Source organism: Lemur catta, chromosome 2, assembly GCF_020740605.2.
Source record: "Lemur catta isolate mLemCat1 chromosome 2, mLemCat1.pri, whole genome shotgun sequence".
Lineage (NCBI taxonomy): Eukaryota > Metazoa > Chordata > Mammalia > Primates > Lemuridae > Lemur > Lemur catta.
The window spans coordinates 12,228,180-12,248,548 of record NC_059129.1 but is presented as its reverse complement, the minus strand read 5'-3'; the positions used below and the strand labels follow the sequence as shown (position 1 = coordinate 12,248,548).

The following is a 20,369-nucleotide window of genomic DNA, read 5'->3' as shown; positions in this document are numbered from 1 at the left end:
CAGTTTTTTGTTGAACCATTTGGAAATGAATTACATACATTGTGACATTTCACACCATAATATTTCAATAAGCATTTCCTAAGATTAAGGCCTTTCTTCTATAACAACAATATTTTAATCATACTTAAGAAAATGAGTTTTATAACATGTGCAATCCATATTCAAATTTCTGCAGTTATCCCTAAGATGTGTTTTACAGCTTTATGTCTTACCTGACCCAGGATCCCCATCGAGACCCAAGCAGTGTCTTTGGTGGTGTGTGTCTTTTAATCTCTCTTAATTTAAAATGGTTCTCCACACCTTTTTTGTCCCCCGTATTTTGTAGAATGCTCTACTTTCTGGGTTTGTCTTATTGTTCCTTCCTGAATAGATTCAGTTTAAACATTCGGGCACAAGCACTTCACAGGTTTCATCACACCAGCAGGCACATGTTGTCAAGTTGTCTTACTCTCTGACATGCAGAGTTTGAGCATCTGGTCGAGGTGATGACCACCAGATCTTTCCATTGTGAAGGTGTATTTTTTCCCCTCTGTAATTAGTGAGCAATCTGGACATGATACCTTGAGACCTTCTGAATATCCTCTTTTTTAGTAATAGTTCACTAAAAATGCTTTTAGCATTGGTATTCTGTGCCTATATAGGTTATAACATTGCCTATTGCAAAATGTTGGTTTTCTGATTCTAGCCTTCGTATTTATAAGATTCTTTTATAATGCAGATTTTGTACCTTTGAGGGAAAAATGGTTTTTAACAGCTGCAATATTGTAGCAATGGTATATCATATACTTAAAGACACAATATGTAGCGGTAACATGAGCCTGCATGTCATTCATGTGTGGTGCCATGCTAATCTTTGTTAATTCAGTCCAATTTGAAGCAAGTACTAATATACTAAAGCATAAATTGTATAAAATTTTCTTTTGTGTTTTGAATTAGAAAGTAACTGTGGTACTTTAAGGAAAGCAGTTTCCCAAACACATCTTACTTTTATACTTTTTGAAACTTAATCACAGCCAGAGATTTAAAGGTAGCACTTAGGAATAACGTAAACGGATGTTACTGAGGACTAACGTTAACTGATATTAAAGGGGTAATGTTAACAGACATTAAAGAACACTATTTGTTTTTAGCCTAGCATCTTAGTGGAATGAAAGGTTTTCAACCGTTTTTTGAACTAAAACTATAGAATTTATTTTCTTTGGTATCATAATCAATTTTTGATATAATTACTAGTAAATAATGAACCTAATTTGCTTCTTTTCTCTCTATATTGTTGAACGTTCATGGTTTGTGACTTTTATTTTTAAGCTTGTAATGACCAGCCTACAGTCCATTCTTGAAAATGTGGATACACCAGAATTACTTTGCAAATGTGTTAAGTGCATTCTTTTGGTGGCTCGATGTTACCCTCATATTTTCAGCACTAATTTTAGGGTGAGTTCCCTACTCCTGTTATCAGATGATGGGGTGAGAGGATGGTTATATGTGGGAGGAACTGGGAAATCAAATAGAAAGTAATGCTTTTGTTCCTTTGAATATAATCAGTGATATTTGAGGGTCCAGGGTTGAATGGTGCAATAATGCTCTTTTTATAAAAAATATCTGTATTTTTCTTTCTGACATTCATACTTTAAGATATTTAAAGAAAATAAACAATTACACTGGTGTCGTAAATGCAGGCCTTTATTCTCCTGCTCCTCTTCTCCCCCTTTCTAAGTTTCTTTGATGTCAGGTAGAACACAGAAGCTCTTTCTAGGATCTTTTACTGTGAAAAGGTCCACAGGTGGAGTAGCTGTAAGGCCCAAAAATGATTGGCCCCGTTTCTCTTTGTCTCCATCAAGGATACTGTTGATATATTAGTTGGATGGCATATTGATCATACTCAGAAACCTTCCCTCACACAGCAGGTGTCTGGTAAGTCTTTTAGCTTATATCAGTCATTTAAATACTGTGGGAGGAGGAGTGGTCTCCCAAAGACCAGCTGTTAATAATCTAAGAAGACTAATTGCTTCGGAGAAATATTTTGGTTATTATAAATGAGCATTACTTGTTAGCTAAACTTATCTTTTCAGTGGGAAATTGTTAGTAGCAGGTAGAGATAGTAAGTACATATTGTAATGTCATGCCTGTAAGAAACTGAAAGGACTTATTCTGAGTTATTTGTAGTGTATACTGGTATGAAAAGATATGGTAGTGGCAAAACTCTGAAATGTAGAATGGAGTGACAGATCCTAGTTATTTGTGACTTTTTTTGTTGTTTTTCTGGTTATTTAAAGAAAACAAAACCAGATTAATTAGGAGAATTGTCATAAATGATAAATGTTTTTTGGATTTTTTTTGAGTGTTGGAGTCAAATGAATGACTAATACCACTCATTTGCACATTTCAGGTTGTTCCAAGTGCTGTAGTTTCTCTTAGCTTATTTGGTGCAATAAATTTTTGAAAATAGGCAAGTGTGGTTCTGTCTCATTTCCACCTGGGAGATGAGTACATGCCTTTGATAGCTAGTTGTTGCCTCAGGTTAGAAAGCCAGGCTGATGGTAGATTGTGGCATTTTAGTCTTAAGTCATGTATAGGAATAACATAGATATCAAATCTGATTAAAAAATAAGGAAATGAGATTTCCATCTTAATTTCTGGAGAATATTAATTTCTGCAGCATTGAAAGGTGTTGGTTAGTCATGATCAGCATGTTTGAACAGTTAACGGTCAATTTATGATAATAGGGCATGTTTTAAGGATAAGCAAATTAAAAACCAGACACTTTAAGAAACAAGTATCTTGACTGTTTTTTAATTTGTATTTTTTGTGTTTTTTTCCTATTCTTTCAAAATTTATTATGATTCCAAGGGTGGTTACAGAGTTTGGAGCCATTTTGGGTAGCTGATCTTGCATTTTCTACTACTCTCCTTGGTCAGTTTCTAGAAGACATGGAGGCATATGCTGAGGTGAGTCTATAGAAAGCTAAGTTATTTCTTAAAATTTTAGTTAAGAAAAACATCTGAAACTAAGGTAACCTTTTGAAGCTAAAAAAATAAATAAATAAACACGAAAAAACACAAGCCAGGCTTGGCAGCTCCCACCTGTAATCTCAGGTACTTGAGAGGCTAAGGCAGGAGGATGGCTGGAGGCCAGCCTGGCCAACATAGCAAGATCCTGTCTCAACAAAAAAAAAAAAAGAAAGAAAGAAAAGAAAAAAATTAGCTGAGCATAGTGACACACAGACCTATAGCCGTAGTTACTTGAGAGGCTGAGGTGGGTGGATCGCTTGAGTCCACAGGTTGGAAGCTGCAGTGAGCTGTGATTGTAGCACTGTACTCTAGTCTGGGCAACATAGCAAGACCCCATCTCTTAAAAAAAAAAAAAAGATTAAAAATACCCCAAAATCTTAAACTGTGCTGGACTTTATTTTAAAATAATTCAGATCACTTGATATGTAAGCAGAAATCACAAGACCATTGCAATATTTTAATTTTTTTCATATGTTTTAAGTTACCAGCACAATTACTAAAAAGACTAAAAGAAAAATTGCAGGCCTGTTGTTTTGAAAAGCTTGACATACTCTCGGTAGCTGGTATTTTTCTGAAGACATTTTCTGTAGTTCATTCTTACTTTTTGTTACCGACAGCCTCAAAAGTAAAGTGAATTGATGTTGTGTTTGTTTAAAAAAAAAAAAAAGCTCATAGAGGCTTTCCTCTTACATTGATCTTGAATCATGCTTTGGTGGGTGAGCCTTGGCTTCAGCCAGCTTTGCAGCTGTGCGAGTACAGTGTGGTGGCTTTAAGGGTGCTGCTAAAGACTGTCATTGGTGCTTGGCTTTTCTGGCTCCACTGTCTTGACTTTACTCTCTGTCATCTCTTTGAATCTCTTTGTATTTCTCCCTTATTCAGATCTAACATAATTCTTGCTTAGTGTTCAGGGCTTCCATAAAGATTTGGCCTCCTCTTTTTTTTTTTTTTTTTTAAACACACTTTTGCTACTTGTAGCCAACAAGAGTTCACTACTTTAAACTGTATCCATCTGTTTGCTCTGTTAGAGAGTAAAGCAAGAAATTATTTTGCTTCTGTTTTTTTCTTTGCCCCGACACCTAGAATGTCTGTTTTTCCTAGCCAGTCTTTAAGGCTGATCTGCCTCTCAGAAGCCACACGTTTTAGTTTGTAGGGATTTAAGATTGCATTCTCTTCTGTTATTTTGGTGTTTACTTATATGCAGATATATGTTGATTCTGGTATCCCATTTTTTTTGCTAATCTTTTCCTCTGAGCATATCTCACTTCCTTAACTAGATTATAAATTTGTAGTCTTGGTCTTACAGTTTTTTTTACCCACCTCCCCACCCTCTGCCTCCTTTGCTCTTCATGTGCTTAATGTTGGTGTGGACAACTTAATGTTGAGTGGCTTAAAGAATACCTAGAGTGAGATTTTGGCAGAAAAATAATTTAGGAATGGCAAAAGTTTCTGGCTTTGTTTATACCTATAATATTAATATAACTAGAGCATATGTAGTAGTATTTATTTTCCCCCAATACCTTTCTGAGTTGGTATAAGAGATAATTCCTTAATCTGTTATCTTAGGTTTAATGTTGGCTTATTTACATAATTAGATAGGTAAAACCCATTGTTTTAATTTAGAGTCATATGTTTTCTTCTCTTTTGGGCCAGAATTCCTTGTAATTTTTGAAGAATCTCTTCTGAAATTATGATTTAAAAATTGTGAGTTCTTCTCTCTCCCTTTTTTTTTTTTTTTAAACAATGTACTACTTAAATAAGAATGCTGTGAATTCACATCTAGGACCTCAGCCATGTGGCCTCTGGGGAATCAGTGGATGAAGACATCCCTCCTCCATCAGTGTCATTACCAAAGCTGGCAGCGCTTCTCCGGGTATTTAGTACTGTGGTGAGGAGCATTGGGGAACGCTTCAGCCCAATTCGGGGTCCTCCAATTACTGAGGCATATGTAACAGATGTAAGTATCTTTAGGAATTCAAGTGTCATTCAAAAATAAAATTGTTTTGTATTGTAAATGATTCTCCTTACCTAGTGAACTGTGTTACTTATTTTGTATGTATGTATGTATGTATGTATGTATGTGTCTGGTTGCTTTCACGAATAGTCAGAAAAGCAGGGAATCCTGTTATATATCATCCTCCTCCCATCCCCATCCCCATGGAAGAAAGGTCACTCTGAACTTTAAAATCTTTGTCTTTTGTTTCGTAATAATTATTATAATTTTACTTTTATATTATCGAGTCTCCTTTTAGCTTTGCAACATATTAAGAATAACACACTATAGGAAAAGCCTCAAAAAGTCATTTTCTTTGAGCATGACAGGAAGAAATCCTTATGAAATTTGTACATCTTTATGTTCTTTGATAGCCTGACATCAAGGAATATAAAGATATACAGATTCAAGATATGTACTAGTCTGAGGGGGGGAGAGGATGGAGGTATGACTACATGGTGAATGCCAGGTGCACTGTCTGGAGAATGGACACGCCTGAGGCTCTGACTCAGGGGGATGGGCGGGACACGGACAATGTATATAACCTGAGCTTTTGTACCCCCATGAAGAGCTGAAATAACAAATTAAAAAAAAAAAAAAAAGATATGTACTAGTCTGAGACCAGTTATAAGAGGGAGCTGGATTGCCACGCTGCAGCAGCCTCAAACATTAGCTGCACTGTAGTAGTGTAGTCCAGTGAGTAGTTCAGTGTAATAGACATGAGAAATGAACCCCAGACATTGTACTCTGCTTGAATAAGAAGGGAGAAGCATGTGTGATACAATACTCATAAAAGATTTAATCTAAATGATTAAAATTTTATTGTTGTGATAAAAATACCTTTTTAGGAGCACTTATTGTTATTGAACACATTGTTAGATAAAATATGATATTATATATGTAATTCTTAGTAAGTTAATTGTGTATTTGAGCTGAAATGTCAGACCCTGAATATAAATAAAACAGCAAGTTGATATTTTAAACCTGATCACAGTGGTTTAATATTTTTGCTTCATTTTTACTGTTTAAAAGGTAGCTGTTTGAAGATCTGTTAGAGTTGTAATAAAGGCAGTGTAAAGAATATAATTATTTTCCAGGATAGTTATATATTGAATTTACTATTTTATAAAGATCTTTTAGGGCTTTGCAAATGATTTTAATAAAACCTGTGGATAGATTAAAGAAAACCCTATGTGTAGTGATTGTTGAATATTCTAGAAATATTTTTAAGCATTTATTTGTTCTGTTTTTTTTTTTTTAACCCCAGCTTATTTTTATTGGAAATTCCGTACATAAACATTGACCATTATATAATAGTTTAGGGGGAATTTTGGTGTGTATGTGTGTGTGTTGAAAATGATATGATTTTTATAATTCTTAATAGGTATTATGTGGTAAGCATAAGAACACTTATATTTCTAAAGAGACCATCAGTACATGAACCTTCAGTAAGCTTAAGGTGACTTGGGTGTTTAGTTTTAAAACATTGATTTCCCAAAAGTGCAAGAGCTAGATTGAAGTAAGCGTGGGCAGGTTATTCCCATGGTGTGAATATGGTTATTGTCTTGGTATATTTTATGATGATAATGGTTCATTCTGAGCTTCAGCCATTTAGTAACTTTGGGGCGAGAGGAAGTGGGTATAAGGGAAATAGAAGATGGCAAATTCCATTTCCTGTCATAATAATACTTACGGAATTTTAAAGCCAAAATCATTTTTGTGTATTGTGCTAAAGATATTATTATTCAACTACTGAGAAGTAGAATATTAAGAGACTATTGGCAAGGCTGGCAGTTAATTTTCAGTTGAAACTGCATTAAATAGAAAATATTTTCTTGCTCTGTGGAAGCATGTGATTTTTTTAAAAAGCTGCTTGTTTTCCCTATTTGCAGGTTCTGTACAGAGTAATGAGATGTGTGACGGCTGCAAACCAAGTGTTTTTTTCTGAGGCTGTGTTGACAGCTGCTAATGAGTGTGTTGGTGTTTTGCTCGGCAGCTTGGATCCTAGCATGACTATACATTGTGACATGGTCATTACATATGGATTAGACCAACTGGAGAATTGCCAGACTTGTGGTACCGATTATATCATCTCAGTCTTGAATTTACTCACATTGGTATGTGAATTATTCTTTTCTTATTGCTCTTTAACGTGCTGGTTTATTTAGGCCCTTACATTTAAATTGATGTAGAAGAAATTAAGGGCTTTGCTTTATTTTTTTTTAGAGTACATTAACCAGTCTTATTTATGTAATCTAGCATGCTTTTTGTTCTAGTATCTGGTTACTTTTAGTGTTTGATGGCTCCCTTCAGTGTAGCTTCACTTGTTTTTTTGATGAAACATCATCTTTCATCCTAGAGTCTCTGGTACTTCTGATAAAGTTGTGTTTTGTTTCCTGTATGAAACTTCTGTTATAGTTTTTGTTCCTTTAATTTCTTAACCATAAATCAAGCTCCCCTCCTTTTTATGGACATTCTGAAGCACATAAAAATGGAATAACATAATGGATCTCTACATACTTAATACTCAGCTTCTATAATTAGAAACAAATGGCCCATCTGGTTTCATCCAGGCGGCCGACTCTGCCTACTCCTTGTTGTCCCTTCATCTCCAACTGCATTATTTTAAAGCACATCCTAGATGACACTCTGCTGAGCATTTCTGCCAGAGTTATACCTCCCTTTGTCAATGTAAAAAAAATGCCCATGTTTAAGTGTAAAATACATGTATTCTATTTAGGTGTCTAAACACTTTAAAGTCACAGTGTTAAGGCCTTGAAATATAGTCTAATGTACTACTTTTTTCTAAATTAATAGATAATCTTTTTAGAGCAGTTTTTAGGTTTACTGGAAAACTGAGCAGAAAGCACTGAGGACGCATATACCCTCTCCCCCTCAACAGTTTCCCCTATCATTAACATCTTGTGTTAGTGTGGTACATTTGTTAAAGTTGATGAACAAATATTGACATATTATTATTAACTAAAGTTCATAGTTTCCTTTAGGGTTCACTCTGTTGTACATTCTATGTGTTTTGACAAATATAATGACATATATTCACTATTACAGTATCATACAGGATAGTTTCACTGCCCTAAAAATCCCTTGTGTTCCACTTACACCTCCCTCTTCCCTCCCCTCAACCCCTCGGCAACCCCTGATCGTTTTACTGTCTCCATAGTTTTGCCTTTTCTGGAATGCCTTGCAGTTGGAATTATATAGTATGTAGTCTTTTCGATTAACTTCTTTCACGTAGCAATATGCATTTAAGGTATCTTCATGTCTTTTTGGGATTTGAGAAGCTCATTTAAAAAAATCTTATTCTTTTAGATTGTTGAGCAGATAAATACAAAACTGCCGTCATCATTTGTAGAAAAACTGTTTATACCATCATCTAAACTACTATTTTTGCGTTATCATAAAGAAAAAGAGGTAAGTGATACATTGACAATGACTTTTGATAACTTGGGTCATTGAAAGTTGGACTTAATGTTGTTTAGTAGGCTACATAAGTGACATTGAGTGAAATGATAAGTATTTAATTTAGAATATAGTGATTGTAATGATTCTTTTAAGGTAATGTTTGTTGGTTATCATACTATATACCTTGACGAATGGTATGCCAAATACTACTTTTAGACAAACCATCCATCATTTGTTTTTATTTGTTGTATTAAATTTTCCTAAGGGTAGAACAAGCAGATATTTTTATGAAGTTATATATTCAGTTATGTTTGTTGTAAATAAAAATTATCAGCTTCTCAAATCCGCTAGAGACTTTCTTAGTAGATGTAGGAAAAACAATCTTAAACTGCTGTTTGCATATGTATTTTGATGTTGACTATTTTTTTGAACATGGCCATGTACAAAATTTCATATTGGCAGTTTCTTTCTTTCTTTCTTTTTTTTTTTTTGAGACAAGGTCTCTTTCTCTCTGTCATCCAGCCTAGAGTGCAGTGGCACAATTGTAGCTCGCTGCAACGTCAACCCCCTGGGCTCAAGTGATCCTCCTGCCTCAGGCTCCTGAGTAGCTAGGACTGTAGACGTGTGCCACCATACCCTGCTAATTTTTCTATTTTTTGTAGAGACCTGGTCTTACTATGTTGCTCAGGCTAGTTTTGAACTCCTGGCCTTAAGCAATCCTCGTGCCTCAGCCTCCTGAAGTGCTGCCAGCTGGCAGTTTTATTTAGAGTACCGCTTTATTTGTAATAAAGGTTTATGAAAAAGCTCACTGATATTTATAGCTTCCCTAAGGTTGGTTTTTTAAAAATTAAAATCTTAGGTGTTCTGGTTAGTGAATTTATCAGTCTTAAACTGATTTGTGCCACCAAGCACTGTGCAGATAGTGATTTGTTTTCCCATATAATTTTAGAAGATTTATATTCCATTTAATTATCATTTGCCTGAATTTTCTCTTTTTCAGGTTGTTGCTGTAGCCCATGCTGTTTATCAAGCAGTGCTCAGCTTGAAGAATATTCCTGTTTTGGAGACTGCCTATAAGTTAATTTTGGGAGAAATGACTTGTGCCCTAAACAACCTGCTACATAGTCTACAACTTCCTGATGCTTGTTCTGAAATAAAACATGAGGCTTTTAAGAATCATGTATTCAATGTAGACAATGCAAAATTTGTAGTTATATTTGACCTCAGTGCCCTGACTACAATCGGAAATGCCAAAAACTCATTAATTGGGGTGAGTTTTTAATTGCAATGACATTGTTTTTGTTCAGGGTTAAGCCTTTTCTTATTGCATATTATGTACTTCACTTACTAGCACGTCATTGTGTCTACAGAATCACTGTATAACAGATGGCCGTATTTAGGACATGCCTGGATAAATGAAATTGGCAGGAATATTTTCTTGCCATTATATTTCTAGAAAATGTCTTTTTCTGAGTCTCGTCTGTTTACTCTAGCATGCTTATAGAAAATTTGTCAACATTTTCCACAGCTCAAATTTGTGTAATTCTTTTAATATGCAGTCTTCTTCCGCTGGTACTTTTTTCCTTCTCGCCACTAAATTTAGAGCTTACATATGGTCTTACATATTTTGACTGGCTGCTTTTCTCTAGTAACATTCATACAGGTTGCATCCCTTATCTGAAATGCTTGAGACCAGAAGTGTTTCAGATTTTTTTCAGATTTTGGAATATTTGCATTACACTTATTGGTTCAGCATCTAGAATGTAAAAATCCAAAATCTGAAATGCTCTGCAATTTGAAACTTTATGAGCTTCAGTGTGATGCCACAAGTGTAAAATTCCACATCCTGACCTCATATGTGGTTGCAGTCAAAATGAAGTTCAAACTTTGTTCCATGCACAAAATTACTAAAAATATTTTATAAAATTGCCTTTAGCCTCTGTGAATAAGGTGTATATGAAACATACATGCATTTTGTGTTTAGACTTGGTTCCCATTCCTACAATAAGCTCATGTATATGTACATATTCTAAAGTCCAGAAATCCCTACAAAATCTGAAACACTTCTGGTCCCAACATTTTGAATAAAAGGGACATTCAGTGTGTAGTCTTTCTTTTAGAAAAACAATAAAGAAATTATGTTGTGGCCTGTGTTTGGTTTGTAATTATTGCTCATGGTTTGTATATTTCTCCCTTTTATGAGACCATGCAGGGTTGAAAAACATTGTATTTTGTAGAAAGTAATGTGATGTAATTAGGGGATAAAGTTTTCTAAGGGAGAAGGATGAAAAAGTCAAAATCTGATGTTGATGCTTGCATGCGCTCCATATTTTTGGATCAGATTGCCTTGTAATCATCACATAGCTACTGCCTCCCTCATTGCTAGTTATGGCTTATGTTGGAGGGCTGTGGTAAACTCTTGCCTTCTTTACATACTAAAATTTGATTTTTGAAGAATTCATGTTATATACAGATTTGAGGAGGCTTATATCTTGTGCTCTGGAAACAAGGAGAGGGAGTGGGTATGGGGCAGTCAGGTAAAAGGGAATGTGTTAGTAGAATGGAAAAGGGAAGGATAGAAAAGGCATAAGAGTGGCAGGATGTGCCTTTTTTTCCCTTATTGGACAGGGCACCGTGCCATTTGCAGAGTATGGGGAAATCACATTGCCACCTGTTTTTGCAAAGAATGAAACACAGCCACTCTCATTCCTGTGTTTTGTCTATGGCTCTTTTCTTCCTATAGTGGCAGAGTTGAGGAGTGACCATATTGCAACAGAGTTGCCATTTGGTGCTCAAAACCTTAAAATATTTGCTGAGTTGTCTCCACACAAAGTGTGTGCCTATGACTCCAGTTTAGTATACTAGATTATTTCCAAATTTATCTGTAATTTTAATTTTAAAATGTCTAAACCTATTTTGAAGGATAAACTCTTTGTATACTGGTGATATCTTGAAGATGACATAAGTTTACTTTCTTTCATATACCATCAGATGTGGGCACTGTCTCCAACCGTCTTTGCACTTCTGAGTAAGAATCTGATGATTGTGCACAGCGACCTGGCTGTTCACTTCCCTGCCATTCAATATGCCGTGCTCTACACACTGTATTCTCATTGTACAAGGTAGTATATTTACAAATCCTTAAGAAAAAACCACAAAGCATTTTATTTTTAAAGAGGAAGAAGATCCCTTTAATGTACAGATTTATTGAAAATATGCGTTGATTATCTTTGTACTTGGCTTTCTTTTTTTGATTAAGATGAAAAGATGATCCATACTTTGTCTTTCAGGCATGACCACTTTATATCTAGTAGTCTTAGTTCTTCTTCTCCTTCTTTGTTTGATGGAGCTGTGATCAGTACTGTAACTACAGCTACAAAGAAACATTTCTCAATTATATTAAATCTTCTGGGAGTATTGCTTAAGAAAGATAACCTTAACCAGGATACGAGGTAACTAAGTGATATTTTATAATATTAACTGTTCCTAATTTTATTAGTTTGCCTTTTCTAATTTGAAAGTAAGAAATGTGGATTACAGAAGTAAGGTAGAGTAGCTTCCTCATTATAAAACACTTTATAACTTGGTTTTATTATTTAATCTAGGCTTTCTTGTTCTTTCCCAAAAGAATTATGGGAAAAATCTCAACCTCACTCCCACTGTTTTGTAGAAGAATGTATCCATAGAGATTTTATATGCTCTTTCTTATAGTTTGTAACTTTGGAGAGGTTTTCTTAAAAGGTATGCAACCATTTGGGCAGAGTAATTTCTGTAGTTTCTATTTTTGTTTCTTAATGCTTGAAATGTTTGAAAAACCAAAAGAACCAGTGTAAGAGAGAATAGGCTTTTAAAAGTTTTTTTATGTTTTTAAATGTAAAATCAACTGTATATTTTGTATTTTAGGAAACTGTTAATGACTTGGGCTTTGGAAGTGGCTGTTTTAATGAAGAAGTCTGAAACATATGCACCTTTATTCTCTCTTCCATCTTTCCATAAATTTTGCAAAGGCCTTTTAGCCAACAGTAAGACTCTGATTTTTTTATTTTGTTCATCAACTCTTAAATGTTTCTTTAGTAGTAGGAGAAAGTAGTCACTTGAGGGCTTTTCCTGAACCAAAGAGGTGTGATCCCCATTTTAATGACAGATACATGGTCAGTCTTGATGTTTTTTCATTATTAGTATTGGAAAATTAAGTTTTTGGAAAATGATTGTGACATTTTTAAGCTTATGTAAATGTTTATACAGTCCGTATAATTTTCCCTCAGAAAAAGGTTTGTTGAAGACTAATCACCTACTTTAAGTGGGTTTTGTTGAATGTTTCATTTCCCCAAATGTTACTTTCAGTGGTGATTTCAGGCAAGAACAGTTCCTAGTCCATAGTATGCACTCACTGTTGAATGAGTTCAGAAAATTATGACAAACTGGTGTATAATGTCTTTTGGCAAGCTGAAAGTAACTATCTTTTAATTTCTAATAGCTCTTGTTGAAGATGTGAATATCTGTCTGCAAGCATGCAGCAGTCTGCATGCTCTGTCCTCTTCCTTGCCAGACGATCTTTTACAGAGGTATGGACTAAAGATTATGGCTTTTGACTCTGGCCCTAATAGTGTGGAAATGTTATCACACCTGCTTTATCTGTTTCATTTTTTCATAGGTGTGTTGATGTTTGCCGTGTTCAGCTAGTCCATAGTGGAACTCGTATTCGACAAGCATTTGGAAAGCTGTTGAAGTCAATTCCTTTAGATGTTGTCCTAAGGTATAACAGTTGTCTTGGGGCAAAGACATCCTGCTGTATTTATATTGCCTAGTCATCTAGTTTTAAGAAAAGACAAATTGTCTATTAGCGTATTAGTGTCATCTCTTGTATAGTGCTTCTTTTCGGTGATTGAAGAGGTGTCAAAGGATCAAATTTTGCAGATCTCAAAGAAAATAACAATACAAAAATTTTTTAAATGAGCCTTATAAACTCATAGTAATTAGTATAAATTAATTCATACAGTATCAAAATGTTTCTTAATAGTTCACATATTTGAAAATCTAAACTGTAATCTCTTACTGTTTTGATTAAGTTGATTTGGGAGCTTTAAGAGCCTAGAATTAGGAAGTTGTAATACCATGTCTGTATCCATTTTAAATTCTCAATTTTAGTATGTATTTGCTTCCAGTTAACAAGGCAATAACCCATTTATAGCATGTGATAACCTTTTAACTAAAACATTTTGCATAACAGTGACTTTATTTTTTGTCTACAGCAATAATAATCACACAGAAATTCAAGAAATTTCTTTAGCATTAAGAAGTCACATGAGTAAAGCGCCAAGTAACACATTCCACCCACAAGATTTCTCTGATGTTATTAGTTTTATTTTGTATGGGAACTCTCATAGAACAGGGTAAGGCATTTCTTTGACTGTTTCATCTGGGAAAACTAATTTTAAGAGTATCTTAAACTTACACTCAGTTTTGAGGAGAAATTATGTCCAGAGTGGCAGAGTAGAAAGTAACATTCTTCTCAAATGGATTATTTTCATCTTCTTCAGTAGGAAAATTGCATTGAAGATAGCACCTGTAGAAACAAAAAATGGGATTTGAAATTGAGTAATGAAATGTGGTTGACAGTTAACTGATCTGATGTCTTTAACACTTTGGGCAGATGCTTGGGGCTTAGATATTGTAGAGATGCTTAGTCTCATTGAATGAGTTTTATCCGGACAGCTAAATTGTCATGAGCTATATATACCCTGATATCCCATCCATACCGTACCCCATTCTGCTTTAACTATAAAAGACTCCAAAATCAGAGATTGGCTATAATGTTTCTCAATTTCTTAGGTTTTGCCTTTTTGGAGCAGGAAAAATTAAAGTCCCTTATTTCCATTGCCCTTGTAGTTTGTTTGTTTTTTTTAATTAAAAGAAGTTGTCATTTACTATTAAATATGAAACTACTTTTCCCAGGAAGGACAACTGGTTAGAAAGATTATTCTATAGCTGCCAGAGATTGGATAAGCGTGACCAATCAACAATTCCCCGCAATCTCCTAAAGACAGATGCTGTCCTCTGGCAGTGGGCTATTTGGGAAGCAGCACAATTTACCGTCCTTTCTAAGTTGAGAACCCCACTGGGCAGAGCTCAAGACACCTTCCAGACAATTGAAGGTAAATGTCTCTTTGTGCTTTTTCAAACTTTGTGATGAGAATACTTTCAAAGCCCTATTAAGACATAATGGCTTTCATATCTGTGTTAAAACAAAGATTTGAGAATGTATAATTTAAAAAATCAGTAATTTTCAGATATCAGGGTTGGAATAAGCTTTCATTAAATAGTTGCATTGGCAATATGGTTGGGTTTTGTTCAAAAACAGGAGATTTGTGTGGAGAAAACACTTTTTCCCCTAAAATGAAAGATCTTTTATTGATCTTTCATTTTGGGATTTTTTATTTTTAAAATAAAAAGATATTCTTATTTTTAAAATAAAAAGATATTTTTATTTCGGGATTTTTTATTTTTAAATGACAGAGAAAGGACACTTGATAAATGTGAATTTGTGAAATAAATTCACATTTATTCTACAATCTTGAAAGATTTAAAAAACATTTAGAATGTTATTTTTGCTTTCAGGTATCATTAGAAGTCTTGCGGCTCACACATTAAACCCTGATCAAGATGTTAGTCAGTGGACAACTGCAGACAATGATGAAGGCCACGGCAGCAACCAACTTAGACTTGTTCTTCTTCTGCAATATCTGGAAAATCTAGAGAAATTAATGTATAATGCATATGAGGGATGTGCTAATGCATTAACATCGCCTCCCAAGGTTGGTTTCAATGGGATAGTGTTGCTTTGTAGCAGGTTCATGATCAAACCAGGCAGTATGTGCAGAGGTGAAATCACAGTAGACTTGTGTATTTGGTTTATGTGTGTTTGAGACATCTATACCTATAATTTGAACCAATCCTGAGCTCTTCTTTCCCCTTTTTCTAAAGGTCATCAGGACTTTTTTCTATACCAATCGCCAAACTTGTCAAGACTGGCTGACTCGGATCCGACTCTCCATCATGAGGGTTGGCTTGTTGGCAGGCCAGCCTGCAGTGACAGTGAGACATGGCTTTGACTTGCTTACAGAGATGAAGACGACTAATCTATCTCAGGTAAAGTGGTATGTTTGGGATTCTTAAAAAATCTGTTCATTAGAAAACCATAGGTTTAGTTTTTTTGGTATGATTTAATCCAGGCATAAAATAAGTTAAAACTTTGATTCATTTTCAAAGCTTTTGATCCTATATTTTGTAAAAACAACAACTGCCAGAGTCACCTTTTTATGTTTTGTACGTAGAACATGTTAAAAAATATGCATTTCTTAGGCTTAAAGGTTAGAACTTTAAAGGTAATTCTAAGGAATTTGTTTATGGGAGAAACAATTATTAAAATTTGTGGAAAAGTTGGCCGGGCGCAGTGGTTCACACCTGTAATCCTAGCACTCTGGGAGGCCAAGGTGGGAGGATCACTTGAGCTCAGGAGTTTGAGACCAGCCTGAGAGAGAACAAGACCCTGCCTCTACTAAAAATAGAAAGAAATTATCTGGACAACTAAAAATATATAGAGACAATTACCTGGGCATGGTGGTACATGCCTGTAGTCCCAACTACTCAGGAGGCTGAGGCAGGAGGATTGCTTGAGCCCAGGAGTTTGAGGTTGCTGTGAGCGAGGCTGCGCCATGTCACTCTAGCCTAGGCAACAGAGTGAGACTCTATCTCAAAAAAAAAAAAAAAGTATGGAAGAGTCCTTGAATAATTCCTGGTTTGGAAGTGGGTTCACAATAAATAAATAGAATCCAAAAATAAGGGAATGTTTACTGATTAAGGTAATGCCAATAAGCAACATTCAAAGACATGAAGTTAATTATTCTTTAATTCATGTTTATTTCTGTTTAATTTTTCCTTTCTTTTTAATAACACATGGAATAAGGTGTTATTCCTCCAGAGGCCACAGGTTAAATGTTTGGGTAACATTTGGGAGGGATTGGCAGAGATTAATACCCATATGCTGCTAAGGTTCTATTTGTTATCTTTTGTGGCTGTTACTTCATATGTAACATTTTAAGAATTCTAAGCTAACTAATGTGAAAATAATTGTTAAATACATTTGACTTTAAATAGGCTTAGTCTGTGATTAGTAGTTTTAAATTTAGTAGGGATTTGAATTTTAATAGTATTGAGGTCTGTGATTAATTTTTCTGAATGCCATTTTCAGGGGAATGAATTGGAAGTAACCATTATGATGGTGGTAGAAGCATTGTGTGAACTTCATTGTCCTGAAGCTATACAGGGAATTGCTGTCTGGTCATCTTCTATTGTTGGAAAAAATCTTCTCTGGATTAACTCAGTGGCCCAACAGGCTGAAGGAAGGTAAGTTGGAAGGAATGAAAGGTGTGATAGGATTACTTTATGTTTAAATCCTTTGTATTACTGGCTAACATTGTAATTAAATGTTGAAACAGTTTTGTTCACTTTCAGCAATTGAAGCTTGCTATAAATCACTTTACCAGGAAGCATCTTTAATCTGTTCTTTAATTAGCAGCAATAGTTAAGTGCCTTTCTTATTTAGGAATTAGTAGGAATTCCTACTATAAATCAAGACCTGCCTTGAGCTTGATCCTTAATATCAGTATCTGGTACAAATTACCCTTTATTGCCAGAGTATTTGCTCATTAGTCCTGTGAACTCTACATCCAAACTCACTTAATTCCTCTAGGTAAAGGAGCATATACCATATAGTCTGTGCTCATTTATGTTAGTTTAACCAAATCTTGAAAATTTAGGAAAATAAAGAACTGCTTATAATTCCATCTCCTTATGGTAACTTTTAGTTTTGGTATATATGCTTTTCTCAATCCCTTTTCTTTCATACATAGTTTTTTCCCCGTTTCTACAGAAACAGCAGTGTCCTTAAGTACATGGTTTTATGACTTGCTTTTTCCACTCAACACTATTTAAAAAAATGTTTTTCCATGTTTAATATTATACAACACGATTTTTAATGGAGCATTGTATTTATGAGTGTACCATAATTTAATATTCCTTGTTGGACATTAATTTGGACATTAAGGTTGATTCAGATGTTTTCTACTAATCTTTTTTTCCCTCTTTCTTTTTTTGTTGAGACAAGGTTTTGCTTTGTCGCCCAGGCTGCTGGAGTGCAGTGTTGCCATCACAGCTCACTGCAACCTCCAATTCCTGGTCTCTAGCGATCCTCCTGGCTCAGTCTTCCTTCTGAGTAGCTGGGACTACAGGGACGTGCACCACCATGTCTGGCTAATTTTTTTATTTTTCTATTTTTTGTAGAGATGAGGTCTCTCTGGAATTACAAGCATGAGCCATGATGCCCCACCTTACTAATCTTAATGCACCATGGCACTTAAAACCTTTGCTCATATTTCTGATTACTTTTTTGGAATCCATTTGTACAAGTCTGTTTACTAGAAGAAAGGCTATAGATCATAAGGCTTATCATACCTTCTATTGCTAAGTTAACCTACAGAAAAGATGGCTGTAATTTATACCCCAATGATAGAGTACCCCCTTCCCTTACTTTGGGTCACTGAGAAAAAAGAACCCTGCCGCAATCATCAGTGAAAATATCTGTAGTTTATATTCTTTATTTATTAATGACACAGAACTGTGCTCCATAGACTGACCATTTCTGATTTTTCGAAACATGGGTTGTCTTTGTGGCCTCTTTTTTCTTCCTTTATTAATCTGTGAGATTTTATTATACACTAAGATTATTGATGTCTAATTTATTGTAATTTGTTTTTAATGTTTATGTTGTATTTTAGACACCCAGAAGTTCTTTATTATGCAGTTAGATCTGTTACGTTGTGTATTCTTTTTTGCATTTATCTTTCAGCATAGCTTTTCTACATATTGACATCAGTTCCTTATCAATATTTTCTACTAGTTATTTTATGCTGTCTTATATTTTTTAACATTTGACTATCTTTGAATTTAGTTTAGTTTCACTTGTTGTGAGGAAGGGATCTAATTTACCGCCCTGCAGAATTGTCTTACCTTCATTTATTGAGTAATCCATTCTTTCACTATTATTTTTTTGGAGAATGAGATATGTGTATTTAAAATAAAACTGCTTCCATTTGTATTTAAGGTTTGAAAAGGCCTCTGTGGAGTACCAGGAGCACCTCTGCGCCATGACAGGTGTGGATTGCTGCATCTCCAGCTTTGACAAGTCTGTGCTCACATTGGCCAACGCCGGGCGTAACAGTGCCAGCCCCAAGCATTCTCTGAATGGTGAGCATTCATTATTTAAATGAAACAAAGCAAAAATTTTAGTTAAATATTTTGTAGTGATGATCTTATTGTATATTTTTAGATTTGTATGCTGTTTGAAACATTTATAATTACTCTGAATCTCTCTCTTCTTATTTCATAAAATACTTTCAGGTGAATCCAGAAAAACTCTCCTGTCCAAACCAACCGAGTCTTCGCCTGAGGTTATAAATTATTTAGGAAATAAAGCATGTGAGTGCTACATCTCAATTGCTGACTGGGCTGCTGTACAGGACTGGCAGAATGCTATCCATGACTTGAAAAAGAGTACCAGTTCCACTTCCCTCAATCTAAAAGCTGATTTCAACTATATAAAGTAAGGCTTGCTTTTTCCAATTATAAATTATACTTAACCCAGTTCAAACAAATTTTTAATAACTGTGAAGTCTTCCTGTATAGCGGAAAAACATTAAAATTGGTCAAATGTACTAATACAAAATTATTATATTTCTAATAATACTAATATTATAAAAATGACTACAACAGGAAACCAACATTAGAGGTGAGGAGGTATTTGTGTAATGGGAAAGCAGACTCATAGTTGCTGAGACAGTGACTTGCTGTTGATTTTTAGAACCTATTGTTCTAAAACCTAGATACCTGATCACCCTTCAAGGTGGACAGAGTGGGGAAAAAACCCCTAGATGCAGCTTGAAAATTATACCAAATGAATGCAAGGCAGGGCATGATGGCTTATGCCTGTAATCCTAGCACTTTGGGAGGCTAAGGCAGGAGGATTGCTGGAGCTCAGGAGTTTGAGACCAGCCTGAGCAAGAGCAAGACCCCATCTCTACAAAAAATAGAAAAATGAGCTGGGTGTGGTGGTGCGTGCCTGTAGTCACAGCTATTTGGGAGGCTGAGGCAGGAGGATTGCTTGAGCCCAGCAGTTTGAGGTCGCAGTGAGCTATGATAATGCCACTGCACTTTAGCCAGGTTAACAGAGCAAGACTCTGTCTCTAACAACAAATAAAATAAATTAAAGAAATGAATATGAAGAGACACTTGTCACTGCTTTATAAAGGATCACAGCTGATGGCTTTGTTTCTAAATGAGGTTTGAACATATTAAAAACATTTCTTCAGATGAGGACAGAGTTTGTGAACATCTGCAAATTAAACTCTTTTGTCTCATTTCTTCTTTTCATTCCTCTGTGCATTTATTAATCCTGTGATTCAAAGTTGAGTACTCACTGTGTCCCAGACACTTGGCTGGGAAAATAAAGGTCGTCAGACGTTGTATGATATCCTTGCCTTCTACTGGTTAATGGGTTAACCTGTGATTTCTTCATTGAGCATGTACTGGGTACCAGGCAGTGGGACAGAGCAGTACATAAAACAGACATGAATTCTAACCTTTTAAAGCAAAGGTTGAAGGAGCAGGATATAGAATGTTGATTGCAAGATTACTTGTACCTTATCTTTTCTGTGCCTCAAAGAAAGCTGGTAAAGTTAAAGCTGACCTTCTAGTAGGGGAAGACACAAGGTCAGGGAATGCCCGTGAGGATGCCATATTGGCACAGACTGGAGTGGACAGAGCTGATGTGAGAATGATGGACTTGGGAGTGTTCTGGAAATGGCTGGGAGGCCGATGTGGTTGCAACA

The 20,369-nt window shown here is 35.2% G+C and overlaps 1 protein-coding gene across 1 annotated transcript in view; it reads left to right on the top strand.

Annotated features, from left to right (window-relative positions):
• The window catches only part of LOC123632427 (serine/threonine-protein kinase SMG1), a 115,599-nt gene that overhangs the window by 36,246 nt on the left and 58,984 nt on the right, over window positions 1-20,369 (top strand). The window contains exons 7-25 of the mRNA XM_045542685.1: window positions 1,309-1,434; window positions 1,842-1,914; window positions 2,851-2,948; window positions 4,792-4,965; window positions 6,894-7,118; window positions 8,332-8,433; window positions 9,425-9,694; window positions 11,416-11,546; window positions 11,715-11,876; window positions 12,328-12,446; window positions 12,902-12,989; window positions 13,079-13,180; window positions 13,677-13,817; window positions 14,380-14,579; window positions 15,043-15,239; window positions 15,409-15,573; window positions 16,676-16,830; window positions 18,587-18,729; window positions 18,883-19,084. Coding sequence (XP_045398641.1) covers window positions 1,309-1,434; window positions 1,842-1,914; window positions 2,851-2,948; window positions 4,792-4,965; window positions 6,894-7,118; window positions 8,332-8,433; window positions 9,425-9,694; window positions 11,416-11,546; window positions 11,715-11,876; window positions 12,328-12,446; window positions 12,902-12,989; window positions 13,079-13,180; window positions 13,677-13,817; window positions 14,380-14,579; window positions 15,043-15,239; window positions 15,409-15,573; window positions 16,676-16,830; window positions 18,587-18,729; window positions 18,883-19,084 — 2,873 coding nt within the window. The remainder of the gene's footprint in view (window positions 1-1,308; window positions 1,435-1,841; window positions 1,915-2,850; window positions 2,949-4,791; window positions 4,966-6,893; window positions 7,119-8,331; window positions 8,434-9,424; window positions 9,695-11,415; window positions 11,547-11,714; window positions 11,877-12,327; window positions 12,447-12,901; window positions 12,990-13,078; window positions 13,181-13,676; window positions 13,818-14,379; window positions 14,580-15,042; window positions 15,240-15,408; window positions 15,574-16,675; window positions 16,831-18,586; window positions 18,730-18,882; window positions 19,085-20,369) is intronic.